Raw genomic sequence first — 18,269 nt, forward strand, 5'->3', positions numbered from 1 at the left:
CAGGGTGGCTTCATATTCATGGCAATCCTCCTATCTCTGCCTTCCAAGTGCTGGGATTAAAGGTATGCGCCACCACACCAGTCTCCCATTTTTTGATATTTAGGTTTCTCTCTAGTGCTATGCATGATAAGGATATATAATATAATATAACCATAATGCAGTATAACCTTGAGTCTTAGCTTGTCATTGCTGGCTGGCTATTTGGCAATGATATTGGTCTGAAAGTCTATTGGCCAACTTGCCTGAATAACATATGGATTTTTTTGTGTGTGTATTTCTGGACTTGTTAACTACTAGCATTATGAGGCAACATGATACTTAAAATTCTAAAATATAACTTTTAGCTTGTGTTTAAGTAAAACCAGATTGTGTATTCCTCTGATTTCAAGAAAATTAGGAATTTCTTTTCCTCTGGAAGAGTGGTTGAGAAAACATTAAACCAAAAAAAAAAAAAAAAAGCTTTGTCTGGAAAGGTCAGGATGGGGATTATGGAAGTAAAAACAAAACAAATGAAACTAGAGGAGGCTGGGGATAGCTCGTTCAGTAAAGTGCTTACTTTGCAAGCATGAGGACCGGAGGTCAATCCTCAGAACCCAGGTTTAAAAAACCAGGTGGTGGCAGCATGTGCTTGAAATCCCAGCACTGGGGAAATGGAGACAGGGGATCCTTGGGGCTACTGGCAGCCACCTTAGCCTACTTCGTAAGTTCCAGGCCAGTGAGAGATCCTGTCTCAGAAAATGTGGATGGTGCCTGAGAAATGACATCTGAGGTTGTCCTCTACCTCCACACACACATGTAAACACACACACACACACACACACACACACACACACACACTCACACTCACACTCACCTCACAAAGTAGGAAACAAAAGAGTAAAACTGAAAATTATTTTGTCATTGGTTAGATTATCTCTTTAGAAGGAGCTGAGGAAAAACAGGGAGTGGTGGCTTGTACCTGTAATTCCTTAACATACACATTTTGATTAAGTTCATCTGTGATGGGAACCTGGCATAAGCATCTGGGGTATACCTATTTTCCTAAAGATCACAGATAAATTACATGGGAGAACTTGGGAGATGGTTCAGTGGTTAGAGACACTTGTTTGCAAAGCCTGTCAGCCTGGGTTCAGCACCCACATAAAACCAGATGCACAAAGTGGCACATGTATCTGGAGTTCATTTACAATGGCAGGAGGTCCTGGTGTGCCTATTCTCTCTCAAATAAACAAATAAATAATATATCAAAAAAATTACATGGGGGCTGGAGAGATGGCTCAGCAGTTAAGGCGCTTGCCCATAAAATCTAACAATCCAAGTATGATTCCCGAGTACCCAAGTAAAACAAGATGCATAAAATGGTGCATGTATCTGGAGTTTGTTTGCAGCAGCTAGAGGCCCTGCCACACCCATTCTCTCTCTCTCTTTCTGCCAGGCATAGTAGCGTACGCCTTTTATCCCAGCCAGCACTCAGGAGGTTGAGGTAGGAGAATCAATGTGAGTTCTAGGCCAGCCTGAGGGTACATAGTAAATTCCAGGTCAGCCTGGGGTAGAGTGAGACCCTTACTTGAAAAACAAAAACAAACAAATAATTCAAAATACAATGGCAAGTCCTAGCTATAAGTGCCCATGAAAATAAAGGAATATATCGAGTGAAAGAAGTCAGACACAAAAGCTAGCATGCAGGGTGAGTCAGTTACATGAAAGTCTGATTCTTTCTTTTTGTTGTTTTTTCAAGGCAGGGTCTTGCTCTATCCCAGGCTGACCTGGAATTCACTACGTAGTCTCAGGGTGGCCTCGAACTCACTGCGACCCTCCTACCTCTGCCTCCCAAGTTCTGGGAGCCAATACACCTGGCTAGATGAAATTCTGGAAAAGTCACAAATCAGAACAATAGCTTCCTGGAGGAAGGTGGGAGGGCATGCAGGAAGGAGAGAACTTTCACCAGTGTTTGAAGCATTCTGTCTTGACTGAGATAGGATTTATACGTGTATACAATTTTCCAACCTACGAGTGGTGGCTCATGCCTATAATGGCCCGGCACTTGGGAAGCTGAGGTAGGAGGATTGTCATGAGTGCAAGGCCAACCTGGGCTGTAAAGTATGTTCTATATCAGCCTGGGCTAGAGTCAGACCTTGTCTCAAACAAACAAAAAATGAAAATTTCCTCAACTTACTGGAGTTGTACATTTGAAGTTTTTTGATTGTTTGTTAATTTGTTTTCACAGTAGGGTTGCACTAATCCAGACTGACTTGGAACTTACTTTGTAGCACCAGATTGGTGTCCAACTTGCAGCGGTCCTCTACCTCTGCCTCCCGAGTGCTGGATTAAATGCATGTGCCACCATGTCTGTCTTACTTTTAAAGTTTTGCACTCATTATATGTAGATTATATCTAAATCAAAACTAAGGCAGGCTGGAGAGATGGCTTAGTGGTTAAGGCGCTTGCTTGCGGAACCCTAAGGATCCAGGTTTGATTCCCTAGGACCCACGTAAGCCAGATGCACAAGGTGGTGCATGAATCTGGGGTTTGTTTGCAATGGCTAGAGGCCCTGGGCACCTATTCTCTCTTTGCCTCTAATAAACAAATCTTAAAAAAAAAAAACAACCTAAGGCTATTTGAGGAATTTTAAAGGCTCCTCCCCCTTCAGTGCCAATAAGAATTCAGGAAAATTGCAACTCTTACATAATGATGGTAGGATGCTCTTGGACATTTGCCAATACATTTAAGAGCCAGAGTTTGATTTTGGAATCAAAATATTCAATCATCAGACCATTGAGTTATTCCAAACTCAATTAGAGTTGTGGTGTGATAATTAATTCCAACAGGCCAAGAGCTAGCCTGAGCTGCTTAGCTCCTTTCCTGTTTGCTCTTTGCCCTGCTTGGCACTGACAAGGCATAAAATATACTGATTAAAATAGTGTGGCTTCTTAACCACAGGCCCAAAGGCCCAAGGAGTTCATGGCAGCTTGTACCAGCATGTCAGTGTCATTAGTAACAGTGAGAGTGATGCTCATGCCTGGTTTCAGGGAGGCCCCAAGAAGGCTGTGGTTGGGGGCAGGTGACATAGCAGGAGTAGGATGCTACGATCAGTAGAATACTGATCTGCTGTATATGGCCAACTCAGACTTTTGGGCTCCCTGGCTCTGAGGTGTTCAGTGCCCATATGGCCCAGACTGAGGACAGAGAGTATGATGTGGGAAGGGATGTGACCACAAGTGAGAAAACAAGTTGCATACGAGCAGTGCTCATAATGGCAGGTTCTTGTCTCTTTCTTGGGAAGAAATTTGGCCCTACATCTCCTTGGGAAAAGCAGTGTGTCAATGAGACCTCTGGGAAATCATGTTGATGTCCTTGAGAGGTGGTTTTGGGGTGAGAGCTTTACCCTGGGGCTGGCTCAGCTGGGACAAGGCCCTCCATGTTCTTTCATAGAGGTCTTCTGTTTACCTCACATACTCGCTAAGTTGCTCCAAAAATCGTCCGTGTTCTTTCCACAGAGCTTCCTTCTCTTGCTGGAGCCCAGACAGCTTCTCTGACAGTTCCTGGTTGTTCTTGCTATGCTGAAAAACAGTGTTTGAGAAAAATAAGAATACTTTATGCTGGCAAAGGTATGATGTGGAAGAACTGTAAACCTGCAGAAAGCCTTTCTGCAGAAAAAAGACTGGCAGTCCTTCCACCTTTTGGGCTCAGAGTAAGTCCCATGGCTCCTAGTCTTTATTTAAAAATATTTTATTTGAGATGGGGAGGAGGGGGTAGAAAGAGGGGGAATGAATATGGGCATGCCAGGGCCTCTTGCCATTATAAATGAACTCCAGACATGTGTGCCATTTGTGCATCTGGCTTTATGTGGGTACTGGGGAATTGGACCCAGATAGTCAGGGTTTTCAAGAAAGTGCCTTTAACCACTGAGCCATCTCTACAGCCCCCATGGTTCCTATTCCTGTGGAGCTTCTGAAACCACACCCTTGTGTATCTGGCTAACAAGGGTTCTTGGGAATCAAACCTGGGTCCTTTGGCTTTGTAGGCAAACGCCTTAACTGCTAAGCCATCCCTCCCCTCCAGCCCTATGGTATTTATTTTTTTGAGGTAGGGTTTCACTCTAGCCCAGGCTGACCTGGAATTCACTATGTAGTCTCAAGAAGGCCTCAAACTCATGGTGATCCTCTTACCTCTACTTCCCGAGAGCTGGGATTAAAGGCATGCACTACCGCACCTGGCTTTTTTAAAGTTTTTAAAATTTTTATTTATATTTTAGAGATAGGAGGGGAAAGACAGACAGACAGAGAGAGAGAGAGAGAGAGAGAGAGAGAGAGAGAGAGGAAGAGAGGGAGGAAGAGAGGGAGGGAGAGAGGAGAGAGAGAGAGAAAGAATGGGCACACCAGGGCCTCCAACCACTGCAAATGAACTTCAGATGTATGAGCTACCATGTGCATCTGGCTTATGTGAGACTTGGAGAATCGAACCTGGGTCCTTAGGCATTACAGGCAGGTACCTTAACTGCTAAGCCATCTCTCCATTCCTAATTGCAATTTGTTTCTTTTTTTGGTTTTTCAAGGTAGGGTTTCATTCTAGCCCAGGCTGACCTAGAATTTACTATGTAGTCTCAGGGTTGCCTTGAACTCACCATGATCCTCTTACCTCTGCCTCCCAAGTGCTGGGATTAAAGGCGTGCACCACCATGCCCAGCCCTAAATGCAATATTTTTAAAACATGATATTTTGGGGACTGGAGAGATGGTTCAGAGTTTAAAGCACTTGCCTGCAAAACCTGACAACCCAGGTTCAATTCCCCAGTACCCATGTAACGCCAGATGCACAAAGTCACATATCCACCTGGAGTTTGTTTGCAGCAGCTAGAGGCCCTGGCATATTTATACTCTCTGCCTCTCTTCTCTCTCTCTGCTTGTAAATAAATAAATAAAATAAAAATATATTTTAAAAAGATATCTTGGGAATGAGACCTAAGTCCAAACACAAAATTCATTTATGTCTCATATGTCTTCTTCACACAGCCTGAAAATAATTTTACATAATTTTTGTGCACCTGTGTTTTGATTGTGGCTGACAGGAAGTCAAGTGTAGAACTGTTTACTTATGGTGTCATGTCAGCACTCAAAATGTTTCCAGGTTTGTTTTTGAGTAGGGTCTTGCTGTGTTGTTCAATCTGGCCTTGAATTACTGAACTGAAAGTAGTCCTCCTTCCTTAGCCCACCAAGTAGCTGTGCTACCATGTCTAGCTCCAGAAGCTTAGGATTTGGGAACATTCTGGATTTCAGAATTTAATTAGGGATGCTCAACCTGTGGTATAATATTGTCACTAATGGTAGTAACCCATGACAAAAGCATTTACTGAATCATCCACTACTTACTAGCTCCCTGTGGTCAAGTGCTTTGGGAGGCCATACTAATGATAGGGTTTGGGTATGAAGTGTCCTTCCCTAAGGTTCACAACTTAAAGGCTTAGATAACAGCTGATGGGCTTTTGGGAGCTAATTAGATCCTGGAGAATCTGATCTAATCAGTGAATTAAGCCCTTGATGGCTTCACAGAGGTGGGGGCTAGCTGGAGGAGTTAGTCACTGGGGACATGCCTGGAGAGACATACCTTCTCTTTCCCTTTTTTTCCTGCTTCCTGGCAGCCATGAGGTGAGTGGGTTTTCTGCTCTACTCACTTCTCAACATGATGTCTCACCTCACAGCTGGTACAGACTGAAACCTCTGAAACTAAAGCCAAAATAAATCCTCCCATTAGCTGCCTTCTCAGGTTCTCTGACAGAGCGTGAAAACTGGCTAACACAAGCTAACAATGTCATAATGGAACTAAGACCTACAGAGCCACCTCAGATGGTGTACAGGAATTTCCAAGGAGAAAATGTCCAGCTTAGGGGTTTAATTACTATAGTCAGAGCTTCTATGTGTATCTTAAAATAACCTCTTGTAGCCAGATGGGCAGTGTAATTAAAAACCAAATCCCAAATGAAATGTCATAAAATGGGATGCTGACTTGCTGCACAAATTTATTTCCTAGCTTTGTTGGGTCCCTTGTGAGAAACATGCGTCTTTGGGAATGCATGGAAAACAATTGGGAAGGAAGATGTCTGGCAAGACTTCTGAATTCTACCTTCTCTTGCCAGCACAAGCAGTCCTTCCTCTGCCATCCATGGAGATTCAAAGCCCTTTCTTTGAGGATCTGTATAGATTTCCCCTGTAGCAGGAACTTTGCAAGAAGATATCTCCTGTCCTTCCCAGCCTCTTCCTTCTTTTTACCTCCAGGCATATAACTAGAGTCAGACTCTAGCACACAGTGGGAAGGAGTGGAAGATAATCCCTGACACAGAGAATGCCATGTTGAAAAAATAGGATTTGGGGGTTGGAGAGATGGCTTACTGGTTAAGACACTTAACTGCAAAGCCAAAGGACCCAGGTTCAATTCTCCAGGACCCACATAAGCCAGATGCACAAGTGGGCACACGCATCTGGAGTTTGTTTGCAGTGGCTATAGGCTATGGCATGCCCATTCTTTCCCTCCCTCCCTCTCTCTCTCTCTGCCTATTTTTCTCTCTCTCAAGTAAATAAAATAAAATAAAATAAAATAAAATAAAATAAAATAAAATAGGATTTGGGGCTGGAGAGATGGCTTAGCCAATAAGGCACTTACCTGCAAAACCTAATAACCTGAATTTGATTCCCTAGGACCCACATAAAGCCAGACACACGAAGTGGTTTATGCATCTGGAGTTTATTTGTAGTGACTGGAAGCCCTGATAACCCATTCCCATTCTCTCTCCTTGCAAATAAATAAATAAAATCTAAAAAAATGTAAGACTTTGGCAACTTAAACTGGCAGAAACCCAAGGCATATGTGTAAGAATGTATTTGTGGGAAGTTATGTTAGGGAGGAAGAACTATAACATGGAATAGGTCAAATTTATTGATACAAACACACTTATCAGAGAATCAGGATTTGTGTGTTAACCTGAACTTCTAAGAGTGACTTCTTTAATACTTAAAAAAATATTATTTAAAGCTGGGCATGGTGGTGCACACCTTTAATCTCACCCAGTGCTGGAGAGGCAGAGATAGGAGGATTACTGTGAGTTAGAGGCCACCTTGAGACTAGACTACATAGTAAAATCCAGGTCAGTCTGGCCTAGAGTGAGACACTACCTCAAAACACACACACGCACACACATACACACAAGTGTGTGTGTGTGTGTGTGTGTGTATGTGCGTGTGTGTGTGTGTGTATGTATGTATACAAATATATGTATAGAAATATATATATGTGTGTGTATTTTAATTTATTTGAGAGAAAGACAGACAGTGAGTATGGGCTCACAGGGTCCGTCCTGCTACTGCAAACAAAGTTCAGATACATGTGTCACTTTGTTTCTATGGCTTTACTTGGCTACTGAGGAATTAAACCTGAGCCATCATACTTTGCAAGCAAGAGCCTCTAATGGCTGAGCCCTCTCTCTAGCCCTGACAGTGATTTTGCTTGGTTGGCGATTGAAACTTGGACTCAGTAGCTATGATATGAAATGACACTGAGATGTCATATGTTGTTACTAGGGAGAGGAAGGAATCCAAAGGCTTCAGTAGACAGGAAGCAGGAGAAGATTCATCACAAGTGGCCTGCTCATCAACCTCAAAACCACCTTTTTTTTGTTTACTTGTTATTTTTTTTTTTTTTTTTTTTTTTTTTTTTGGTTTTTCAAGGTAGGGTCTCACTCTGGCTCAGGCTGACCTGGAATTCACTATGTAGTCTCAGGGTGGCCTCGAACTCTCGGAGATTCTCCTACCTCTGCCTCCCGAGTGCTGGGATTAAAGGCGTGCGCCACCACGCCCGGCTTTTGTTTACTTGTTATTTTGAGGTAGGGTCTTGCTCTTGCCCAGGCTGACCTGGAATTCACAATGTAGTCCCAGGGTGGCTTTGAACTCATGGCAATCCTCCTACCTCTGCCTCCCGAGTGCTGGGATTAAAGGTGTGCACTTAAATCTTTTTTTCTGATTTATTTTTAAAAATTGTATTATAAGGCTGGACGTGGTGGTGCATGCCTTTAATCCCAGCACTTGGGAGGCAGAGGTAGGAGGATCACCATGAGTTCAAGACCACCCTGAGACTACATAGTGAATTCCAGGTCAACCTGGGCTACAGTGAGACCCTACCTCAAAAAACAAAACAAAACAAAATTATTAAAAAAAATTTTATAGACATTTCCATGAATATAAATAATATATCATGATTATAATCCCTTTCCAACACCCTCCCTTTCTATCCTCCCAAATGCTTCCCTCCATTGAATCCCTCTTTTTTCCAAATAATTTCCTATATTGATGTCATGACTTTTTCCCCTCCTATTATGCAGTTCTTGTGTAGATAGAATCAGCCACTGTGAGGTCATGAATACCATAGCCACTTTGTGTCTGGAAGACAGTATTGTAAGCACTCCTCCCCTTCCTCTGGCTCTGACAGTTTTTCATTACTTCCTCCTCGATGGTCCCTGAACCTAGGAGGGTGTGATAGAGATGTCTCACTTAGTGCTGATCACTCCATTGCCATTTATCAGCACTCTGGTGTTTTTTTTTTTTTTTTTGTTTTTTGAGGTAGGGTCTTGCTCTAGCCCAGGCTGACCTGTATTCCACTATGTTATCTCAGAGTGGCCTCAAACTCATAGTGATCCTCCTACCTCAGCCTCCCAAGAGCTGGGATTAAAAGCATGTACCAGGGCTGGAGAGATGGCTTAGCAGTTAAGCACTTGCCTGTGAAACCTAAGGACCTCAGTTCAAGGCTCGATTCCCCAGGACCAGTATAAGCCAGATGCACAAGGTGGCACATGCACCTGAAGTTTGTTTGCAGTGGCTGGAGGCCCTGGCACACCCATTCTCTATCTGCTTCTTTCTCTCTGTCACTATCAAATAAATAAATAAACACAATAACAACAACAACAACAAAAAGGCGTGTGCCACCATGCCTGGCAATAAAAAAAAAGCATGCTCCACCATGCCTGGCACTTGGGTAGTTTTTTTGTTTGTTTGTTTGTTTGTTGTTTGGTTTTCCCAAGGTAGGGTATCAATCTAGCTCAAGCTGACCTGGAATTCACTGTGGAGTCTCAGGGTAGCCTCAGACTCTCAGAGATCCTCCTACCTCTGCATCCCAAGTGTTGGGATTAAAGGTGTGTGCTACCACATCTGGCTTTGGTTAAGTTTTGAGTCATCCCAGTGGTTACTCCATTTGAAAAGAGAAGCTTCTCTAACCAAAAGTGAGACTAGATCTATATATGGGCATAAATATAAGTATTTAGAGGGCAATTTGGTGGATATAATATAACCATTTAGCCAGACAATAGCAGTAAGTACTTAAATCTTAGATGTGGATGGTCACATGAGGACCCACAGTTCCTTCCCTCTGGTGAACACAGCAACAAGGCACCATTCTGGAATCAGACAGCGGCCCTCACCAGACATGGATAATGCTGGTGCTGTGATCTAAGACTTCCTGGCTTCTAGAGTTGCAAGAAGTAAATGTCTCTTTATAAATTACTCATTCTCAGGAATTTTGTTATAGTACACAGAGTGAGATAGCATCTATTGATAGAAGCATGTTAGTTCTCTTCTTTAGTCTGTGGAGGCCATGGATTGATTCATCTCTGATTTTCAAGTGCAGAGCCACTTTTTCATACCTTGGATACATTTTACCTGATCATGGCATGTTGATTTTGGAGACAGAATCTTTCTATGTTGCCAGAGTTGCCTCAAAATTGAGATTCTAGCCAGTCACGGTGGCACACGGCTTTCATCCTAGCACCCAGGAGGCAGAAGTAGGAGGATCACTGTGAGTTGGAGGCCACCCTGAGATTACATACTGAATTCCAAGTCAGCCTGGGCTACAGTGAGACCCTACCTTGAAAGACCACACACACACAAAAGAAAAACCAGGAAAAAAAAATTGAACTCCTGCTCCAAGCACGGTGGCTCATACCTTTAATCCCAGCACCTGGAAGGCTGAGGTAAAACGATTGCTGTGAGTCTGAAGCCAGGCTGAGCTATAGAATTCCAGATCTACCTGGGCTATAGTGAGATTCTACCTAAAAAAAATTGGGATCTTCCAGCGTATGTGCCACAGTCATTATGATACACTGTTGCATTTAATTTGCTTTTATTTTAGTGAAGATTTATATCTCTATGCTCATAAGTGTAGTTTATAGTTTTTTTTTTTTTTTAGGGGGGAAATGCCTTTGGTTTTGGCATTAAGGTAATTCTAGCCTCCTAGAATAAATTCGGAGGTATAGTTTTTGCTCTTATCTACTGAAAGAAACCATAACTTATTTGGTATAATTCCCAAGTGGGCCTGGTACATTCTGTTTTAGGAGATTACTAAACATAGATTTAAGGATTTGTTTTGTTTTGTTTTGTTTTTCAAGGTAGGGTCTCACTCTAGCCCAGGCTGACCTGGAATTCACTATGTAGTCTCAGGGTGGCCTCCAATTCAATTAAAGGCATGCACCTTCACACCCAGCTTGTTTTGTTTTTGCAAAGTAGGGTCTTACTCTAGCTCAGGCTGACCTGGAATTTACTATATAGTCTCAAGGTGGCCTCCAACTCACATTGATCCTCCAACCTCTGCCTCCAGAGTGCTGGGATTAAATGCTTCTTATATTTTCAAGGAAGGGTTTCATGCTAGCCCAGCCTGACCTAGGACTCACTCTGTAGCCCCAGACTGGCCTCAAACTCACATAGATCCTCCTACTTTAGCCTCCCAAGTGCTAGGATTAAAGGTGTGCCCCATGCCTAGCTAATTTCTATTTCTTGTCTTCTGCTAACATTAGATTTAATTTTCTCTTCTAGTTCCCCATACTATAAATGCCATAGCTCTAAGCACTATTTAAAAAAAATTATTTGAGAGAAAGAGATAGAGAGGGAGAGAGAGAGAGATAGTGGGGGAGTGATAGAGAGAGAGTGGACATACCAAGGCCTCTTGCTACTGCAAACTCCAGACACATGAGCCACTTTGTGTGTTTGGCTTCACAAGAGTATTGGGGAATTAAACCCTGGCTGGTAGGCTTTGTGTCACTGAGCCATCTCCCAGCCCTAAGCAATACTATATATATATTTGGGGAAGAAAGGGAGGGAGAGGGAGAGGGAGAGAGACTGGGTACTCCAGGGTCTCCAGCCACTGCAAACAAACTCTGGATGCATGCACCACCTTGTGCATCTGGCTTACATGGGTCCTGGGGAATCAAACCTGGGTCCTTTGGCTTTGCAGGCAAGTGCCTTAACTGCTAAACCATCTCTCCAGCCCCCTTAAGCACTATTTTTGCTACAACCCACAAATTTTGATAACTAGTATTTTCATTTCATTTAGTTAAAAATAGTTTTATATTTCACTTAAGATTTATTTTTCAACTTATATGTTATTTACAAGTATGTTGTTTAAGTGAGGGTGTCTTAAGGGCAGGCAAAGGGTGTCATCGAGGCCCAGGCTCAGAAAATGGTGCCCCCATGGTCCCAGGTGTGTACCTTTTGAGAGAATTAGCCTACTGATACCTTCTTAAGGCTTGCCAGTGCACATCCAGTCATTGGTGAGAAGGCATGCAGAGCTCTATTTGCAGGCTACCACCTATCTCTGCTTCCTGTGCAGCATCTGGGAACATGTGGCCCTTTATGAAGAATTTCATGGCAAGGGTGAGCCACTCAGTGGAGGAGTCTACTGGTTTGGTAGGCCTCCAGTTGCCCCATAATCCTGGAGGGAAGGGCTGGGAGCCATGACCGCAGAGAGAAGAGAATCCTCAGATGTTACCTTCAAAGAATTTAATCATTTCTACTAATATGCATTTATCATTAAATCTTTAATAAAGTTTATGGCTTTTCTCTAGTATTTTTGTTGATTGAGAGGTTAGGGGAATAAACTATGAGGTCTTGTCCTTTTTTTTTTTTTGAGGCAGGGTCTAGCCCAGGCTGACCTGGAATTCACTATGTAGTCTCAGACTGGCCTTGACTCATGGCAATCCTCCTATCTCTGCCTCCCCAGTGCTGGGATTAAAAGTGTGCATCACCATGTCCAGCCTTTTGTTTTGTTTTTTCAAGGTAGGATCTTACTCTAGTTAAGGCTGACCTGGAATTCACCATGTAGTCCCAGACTAGCCTCAAACTCACAATTTTCCCACCTCAGCCTCCCAAGTACTGGGATTAAAGGTGTGCACCACTATGCCTGGCTCACCTTCTTTGAGATGGTCTCTTGTCACTGCAAACAAACTGCCAGACTATAAATTAATGTCAACCTAGTGGCCCTGAGAGTTTCAGATTCTTCTGGCTCTGCTTCCCATTGTCATAGGCATGCTGGGATCTCAGATGTAAGCACCACAGTGAGTCCTAGGGAGCCACGAAAGTGCCTTTAATCACTGACCCATCTCTCTAACCCTTCTATCCATTTACTTTTCATCTATAGATATTTTTATTTTTACTTTATTTTATTCATTTATTTGCAAGGAGAGAGAGAGAGAGAGAGAGAGAGAGAGGACAGGCATACCAGGGCCTCTTGGAAAGAACTTCAGATGCATGTGTCACTTTGTGCATTACCTGGATACTGGGGAATCAAACCTGGGCCATCAAACTTTGTAAGCAAACACCTTTACCTATCAAGTCATCTCTCTAACACAGGTAAGGTATTTTATTCCTCTGTCCTCTATTAGGAATTTCCTCTTTTTGAACATTATTTGCCTAGATGTAGTTTTACTAGCATTTATCTTTTAAAAAATATTTTATTTATTTTAAGTTCTTAAAATTTTTATTTACTCATTTGAGACAGAGTGAAAGAAATAAAGAGGTAGATAGAGAGAATGGGCACACCAGGGCCTCCAGCGGATGCAAAGGAACTCCAGATGCATGTGTCATCTTGTGCATCGGGCTTACATGGGTCTTGGGCAAGCAAACCTGGGTCCTTTGGCCTTGCAAACAAGTGCCCTAGCCATTAAGCCATCTCTCCAGCCCACATTTTTCTTCTTTTTTTTTTGTGTTTTTTCGAGGTAGGGTCTTGCTCTAGCCCAGGCTGACCTGGAAGTCACTCAATAGTCTCAGGGTGGCCTTGAACTCATGGCGATCCTTCTACCTCTGCCTCCCAAGTGCTGCGATTAAAGGCATATGACACCATGCCTGGCTCCACATTTATCTTTTTTTGTTTGTTTGTTTTGTTTTTCGAGGTAGGGTCTCACTCTAGCCCAGGTTGACCTGGAATTCACTACGGAGTCTCAGGGTGGCCTCGAACTCATGGTAATCCTCCCACCTCTGCCTCCTGAGTGCTGGGATTAAAGGCGTGCGCCACCAAGCCCAGCCACATTTATCTTTTTTAAAAGAATATTTTATTTATTTCTTTGAGAGAGAGTGACAGAGAGAAAGAGGCAGACAGAGACAGCGAGTATGGGTGTGCCAGGGCTTCCTGTTACTGCAAAGGAACTTCACACACATGCACCACTTAGTGCATCTGGCTTTACATGGGTACTGGGGAATTGAACCTGGGCAGTGAGGCTTTATAAGCAAGCACCTTTAACTGCTGAGCCATCTCTCCAGTCCATACCATTTATCTTGATTGATGTTCTTTGAGTTTCCTGGATGTGTGGTTTGGTGCCTAACATTAATTTCAGTCATCATTATTTCAAGTATTCTTCTGTTTCTTCTATTTCTTCTCTGAGGTGCTTCCATTATATATCTGGTTAAACTTTCACATTTGTCCCATAGTTCTTTATATTCTTTCTTTTTGTATTTTTCTTTGCTTTTTAGTTTTGTAGGTTTCTACTGAGATAGTCTCAAGACCAGAAACTCTTCCCTTAGCTGTATGCAGTCTACTAATACCCTATAAAAGGCATTTGTCATTTTTAAAAATAAATATTTTAATTAATTAATTGAGCAAGAGAGAGAATGGGTGCACTAGGTCTCCAGCTGCTGCAAACGAACTCCAGACACATGTGCCACCTTGTGCATATGGCTTATGTGGGTCCTGGGGTATCAAACCTGGGTCCTTTGGCTTAGCTGGTAAGCACCTAGGATATATGCCTAGGAGTGCTATAGCTGGGTCATATGGACCCTGAACTTTACACATGATTTTTCCTCCACTTCTTCTCCTTTGAATAATATAGAGTTGGCCATAAGAGGATACTTCTCCTTATTTAGGTCAGTTAGGCTCTGAAAACCCTGTTGTGTTAGGCTTTGGTTAAACAATTTATCATGACAACTCTTGTTAAGAAGTCCAAAATAGTTCGTTTTGCCCCCACTTCTGAGAGGAGCACAAGGAGATCCATCCCCTACCAACTAGTTACTGTAAGAACCCGGAGATAAAACACAGAAGTGTGAGGGCCTTGTGGTGATGGGTTCTCCTCATTTTTCATCTCTCATACTTGTCTACAGTGAGACTCTACTTACAGTTCAGGTTTCTCTAAGTTGGTTACTGGTTTTCATAGAAGTTTCTCTAGCATTTTGATTCTCTGCATTTGTGTTAGTTTTTCTACTCTCAGGGGAAGCAGTGACCCTAGGACCTCATTTTTCTGATATATCAAGAGGAAATTTTGCTTTTCTCAGCTTTTAATTATTGATAGTTGTGATGAAGTGGGGATGAATTCCAAGTGCCTTTTGCCCAAACCCTGAACCAGAAGCTTCCATAAGATCCAAAAGGATGGGGTTGTGGAGAGCTTGTAGGTTGATAACACACTGAGAGGGGTGGAGTGCCCAGAGATGACACAGGGGTTCTGTGTCCCTTCCCTGAGTTTCATGAGCCATTCTGAGTCATGTGATGGTGATTGTAAGAGTGTCAGATTTATAGCTGGTGGTGAGAAACACAAGAGAAATCCTAGATTGGTACCAGGCATGCGAATGGGGTAGCCTTGTGGAATGACCTCTTAGCTTATGGATCTGATGCTATCTTCAGGTAGATGGTGTCAGATTGAGTTAAAGGTCTGTGCATCTGGTGGGAGTCCACACAGAATGGCTAGCTGTATGAGGGGAGGGGGGCGGGCAGGGAGGTACACATCTACTATCAGAGTGCAGTACTGACAGTGGTATGAGCATGCAGAGAGAAACAGGTTTGCCTTTCTCTCTCTCTTTTTCGAGGTGGGGTTTCATTCTAGGTCAGGTTGACCTGGAATTCACTATGTAGTCTCAGGCTGGCCTTGAACTCATGGCAACTTTTCTATCTTTGCCTCCCAAGTGCTGGGATTAAAGGCTTGTACCACGATGACCTGTTTTGTTTACTTTCTTACCTCTTCACATTTTCTCTTCTCATTTTCCAGTTGTTTAAGCAGAGCCTCTTGTTGCTGGGAACTGGACACTTCCCTTTGGTTCTCCTTCTCCTGCAGGGTTCTCACTTGCCTTGTGAGCTCATTTATTTCCTGATCTAGACGTACCCTGAAGGCAATGAATGTACATTAAATCACACTGTGTATTACCACTCTGCAACTGAAACTCAGACCAAAATTGTTTGGGTTAGCACAGGGGACCTTCTTTGTGATAGAAACTTTTCTTTTTCTTCAAAATTTTTATATTTATTTGAGTGGGGGATGAGAGAGGGAGGGAGAGAAAATGGGCACACCAGGGCCTCTAGCCACCACAAATGAACTCAAAATGCATGTGCCACCCTATGCATCTGGCTGATGCAAGTACTGGCAATTGAACTTGGATCCTTTAGGCTTTGGAGGCAAGCATCTAAACCACTATGCCATCTCTCCAGCCCAGAAGCTTTTCTTTTTCTTTTTGTTTTTCAAGGTAGGGACTCATTCTAAACCAGGCTTTTCTGGAATTCCCTGTGTAGTCTCAGGCTGGCCTCAAACTCACAGCGATCCTCCTACCTCTGCTTCCCAAGTGCTGGGATTAAAGGTGTGAACCAACAGCCCTGGCCAGAGCTTTTATTTTTTATTATTAACAGCTTCCATGATTATAAACAATATCTCATGGTAATTCCCTCCCTCCCTCCCTCACCTTCCCCTTTGAAACTCCACTTTCCATCATATCCCCTGCCCCCTGGACAGAGCTTTTCTTAATTCTCTCTTACCATCCAAATAAATCTGTGAGGAAGAAATTGTTTTCCTGAAAACCTGGTGGCTCATGTTTATAACCCCAGCATTCAGGAAACTGAGGTAGGAGGAGTATCATGGTTTGAAGCCAGCCTGGGGCTATAGTTAAGTTCTAGGTCAGACTGGGCTGGGGTGAAAACCCTACCTCAAACACCCCTCAAACACCCCCCACCATGAAAAAAGAGATTGTTTTCCTTACATCAGAGAAGAGAACAATGTGGCACAGAGAAGAGAGAACAAGGCTGAAATACGGTTCTAATCCTGAACCTCATACTCTCTCTTCCTCCCTGCTTTATACAGTGAGCCCTTGACCCGGTTCAGTGCAGGGTTGTTAACTACCAGCACTATGGACACTGGTGACACATGCCAGCACTGCTACAGCTGACTCATGAGTGAGCTGCATTTCATGAGGAAATCCACTCTTCCAAACACCAAGCACCATTAGTTCTTTGTTCCTTCAGAGAATTTCCTCAGATTACAGTTCCTGGAAGACCAAGGTTCTGTGCATTTAGTATATTTATCTCAAAGCATATGATAATGACAATGATGAAATAGAACCTATGGGCACAATTCACACCTACATGCCAGGGCAGTAACTCACAATGGACATATAGCTTCTCTTTCTCTAACCTTCATATACTCAGCACACAATGGGTGATTACAGGCAAGACATATTTGAGACATAGGCTCATAGTTCTTTGTTTCCTGGATGTAAATCCAGGTACTCCAAGGATTGTGGTAGCTTAGATTCTCCCATTCACACCTACCTTTCCATCAACATCCCTACTGTCATTTGCTATAGCTAATCCTCTGGATGTACACCTGAGCAATCCCTGCAATTATCATCTTCTTCTTTATGGTTCTGCTGGGTAGCAGTTAGATTTTAGCAGGCCAAGAGGATCTTGGGGCTGGACTGCTCCTTTATAATGAACAGCTTGGAAAACCAAGAACTAGGAGAGCAGGACTTGAATTATTAGTAAGAGGGATGGGTCCCGAGTCCTATCTCTAGCCCTGGGAGGAGATGAGACAGTCTGAACTTCCTGGCAGGTTGTTAATGGATAACTATCTAAACCTTGTTCCAGGAGCCCTAAACCTTACAAGATTATTGTAGGTTTTCTGATAAAGAACATGCCATACCATTATCCTCTCCTATAAGCCAATCCAAATGGGTCTGCCAATCACCTGGATTGTAAAATGTCCCTCAGGAAAAGCTACTTGTTTTAGAGACTTGTAAAGGGCTGCAGAGATGGTTCAGTGGTTAAGGCACTTGCCTTCAAAACCTAATGACCGGGATTCAATTCCCCAGTACTCACATAAAGCCAGTTGCACAAAGTGACACTGCATCTGGAGTTTGTTTGCAGCAGCTAGAGGCCCTGGTGTACCCATTTTCTCTTTCTGTCTGCTTGCAAATAATATAAAGAAATAGAAATAGTGTAAAGCCTGACTAATATGCACATTGCTATAATGGTCCCTTTGGCCACTGTCCATGAGTGTTTTCCCTTTTGCCCTGTGGTAAAACTCTGCCTCTTTTACACTGTGCTGTGTTTCTCACCTGAATTCTCTTGACAGAGATTGCAAGGACCAGGGGGCCAGACAGAGTGAGATCAGTGCAAGTTTCTGGTGATGGTACTGTTCTCAAATTTTTTTTTTTTTTTCCAAGGTAGGGTCTCACTCTAGCTCAGGCTGATCTGCAATTCATTATGTAGTCTCAGGGTGGTCTCAAACTCACGGTGATCCTCCTACCTCTGCCTCCCGAGTGCTGGGATTAAACGCGTGTGCCACCATGCCTAGCTCTGTTCTCAATTTTTTTAAATGCATTTTTATTTATTTATTTTTTGTGGGATTGAGAAAGAGCAACAGGAGATGAGAGAATGGGCACGCCAGGCCCTCCAGCCACTGGAAACTCCAGATGCATGCTCCCCCTTGTGCATCTGGCTTACGTGGGTCCTGGGGAACTGAACTCCGGTCCTTAAGCTTTGCAGGCAAATGCCTTAACACCTGAGCCATCTCTCCAGGCCATGTTCTCAATTTTTTTTTTTTTTTCGAGGTAGGGTCTCACTCTAGCTCAGGCTGACCTGGAATTAACTCTGTAGTCTCAGGGTGGCCTTTAACTCATGGCAATCCTACCTCTGCCTCCCGAGTGCTGGGATTAAAGATGTGCGCCACCATGCCTGGCTTTTTTTTTGTTTGTTTGTTTCAATTTTTGATCAAAG

General features: G+C 43.2%; 1 protein-coding gene across 5 annotated transcripts in view; it reads right to left on the reverse strand.

Moving 5' to 3' along the window:
* Positions 1–18,269, reverse strand: part of Ccdc30 (coiled-coil domain containing 30) — a 164,646-nt gene that overhangs the window by 23,600 nt on the left and 122,777 nt on the right. For all 5 annotated transcript variants that reach the window (XM_045149712.1, XM_045149711.1, XM_045149710.1 and 2 more), the window contains 2 exons: positions 15,247–15,391; positions 3,448–3,560 (listed from right to left, as the gene is read on the reverse strand). In XM_045149712.1, the coding sequence (XP_045005647.1) occupies positions 3,448–3,560; positions 15,247–15,391 (258 nt within the window). The remainder of the gene's footprint in view (positions 1–3,447; positions 3,561–15,246; positions 15,392–18,269) is intronic.

Source organism: Jaculus jaculus, chromosome 5 (assembly GCF_020740685.1).
Source record: "Jaculus jaculus isolate mJacJac1 chromosome 5, mJacJac1.mat.Y.cur, whole genome shotgun sequence".
Classification (NCBI taxonomy): domain Eukaryota; kingdom Metazoa; phylum Chordata; class Mammalia; order Rodentia; family Dipodidae; genus Jaculus; species Jaculus jaculus.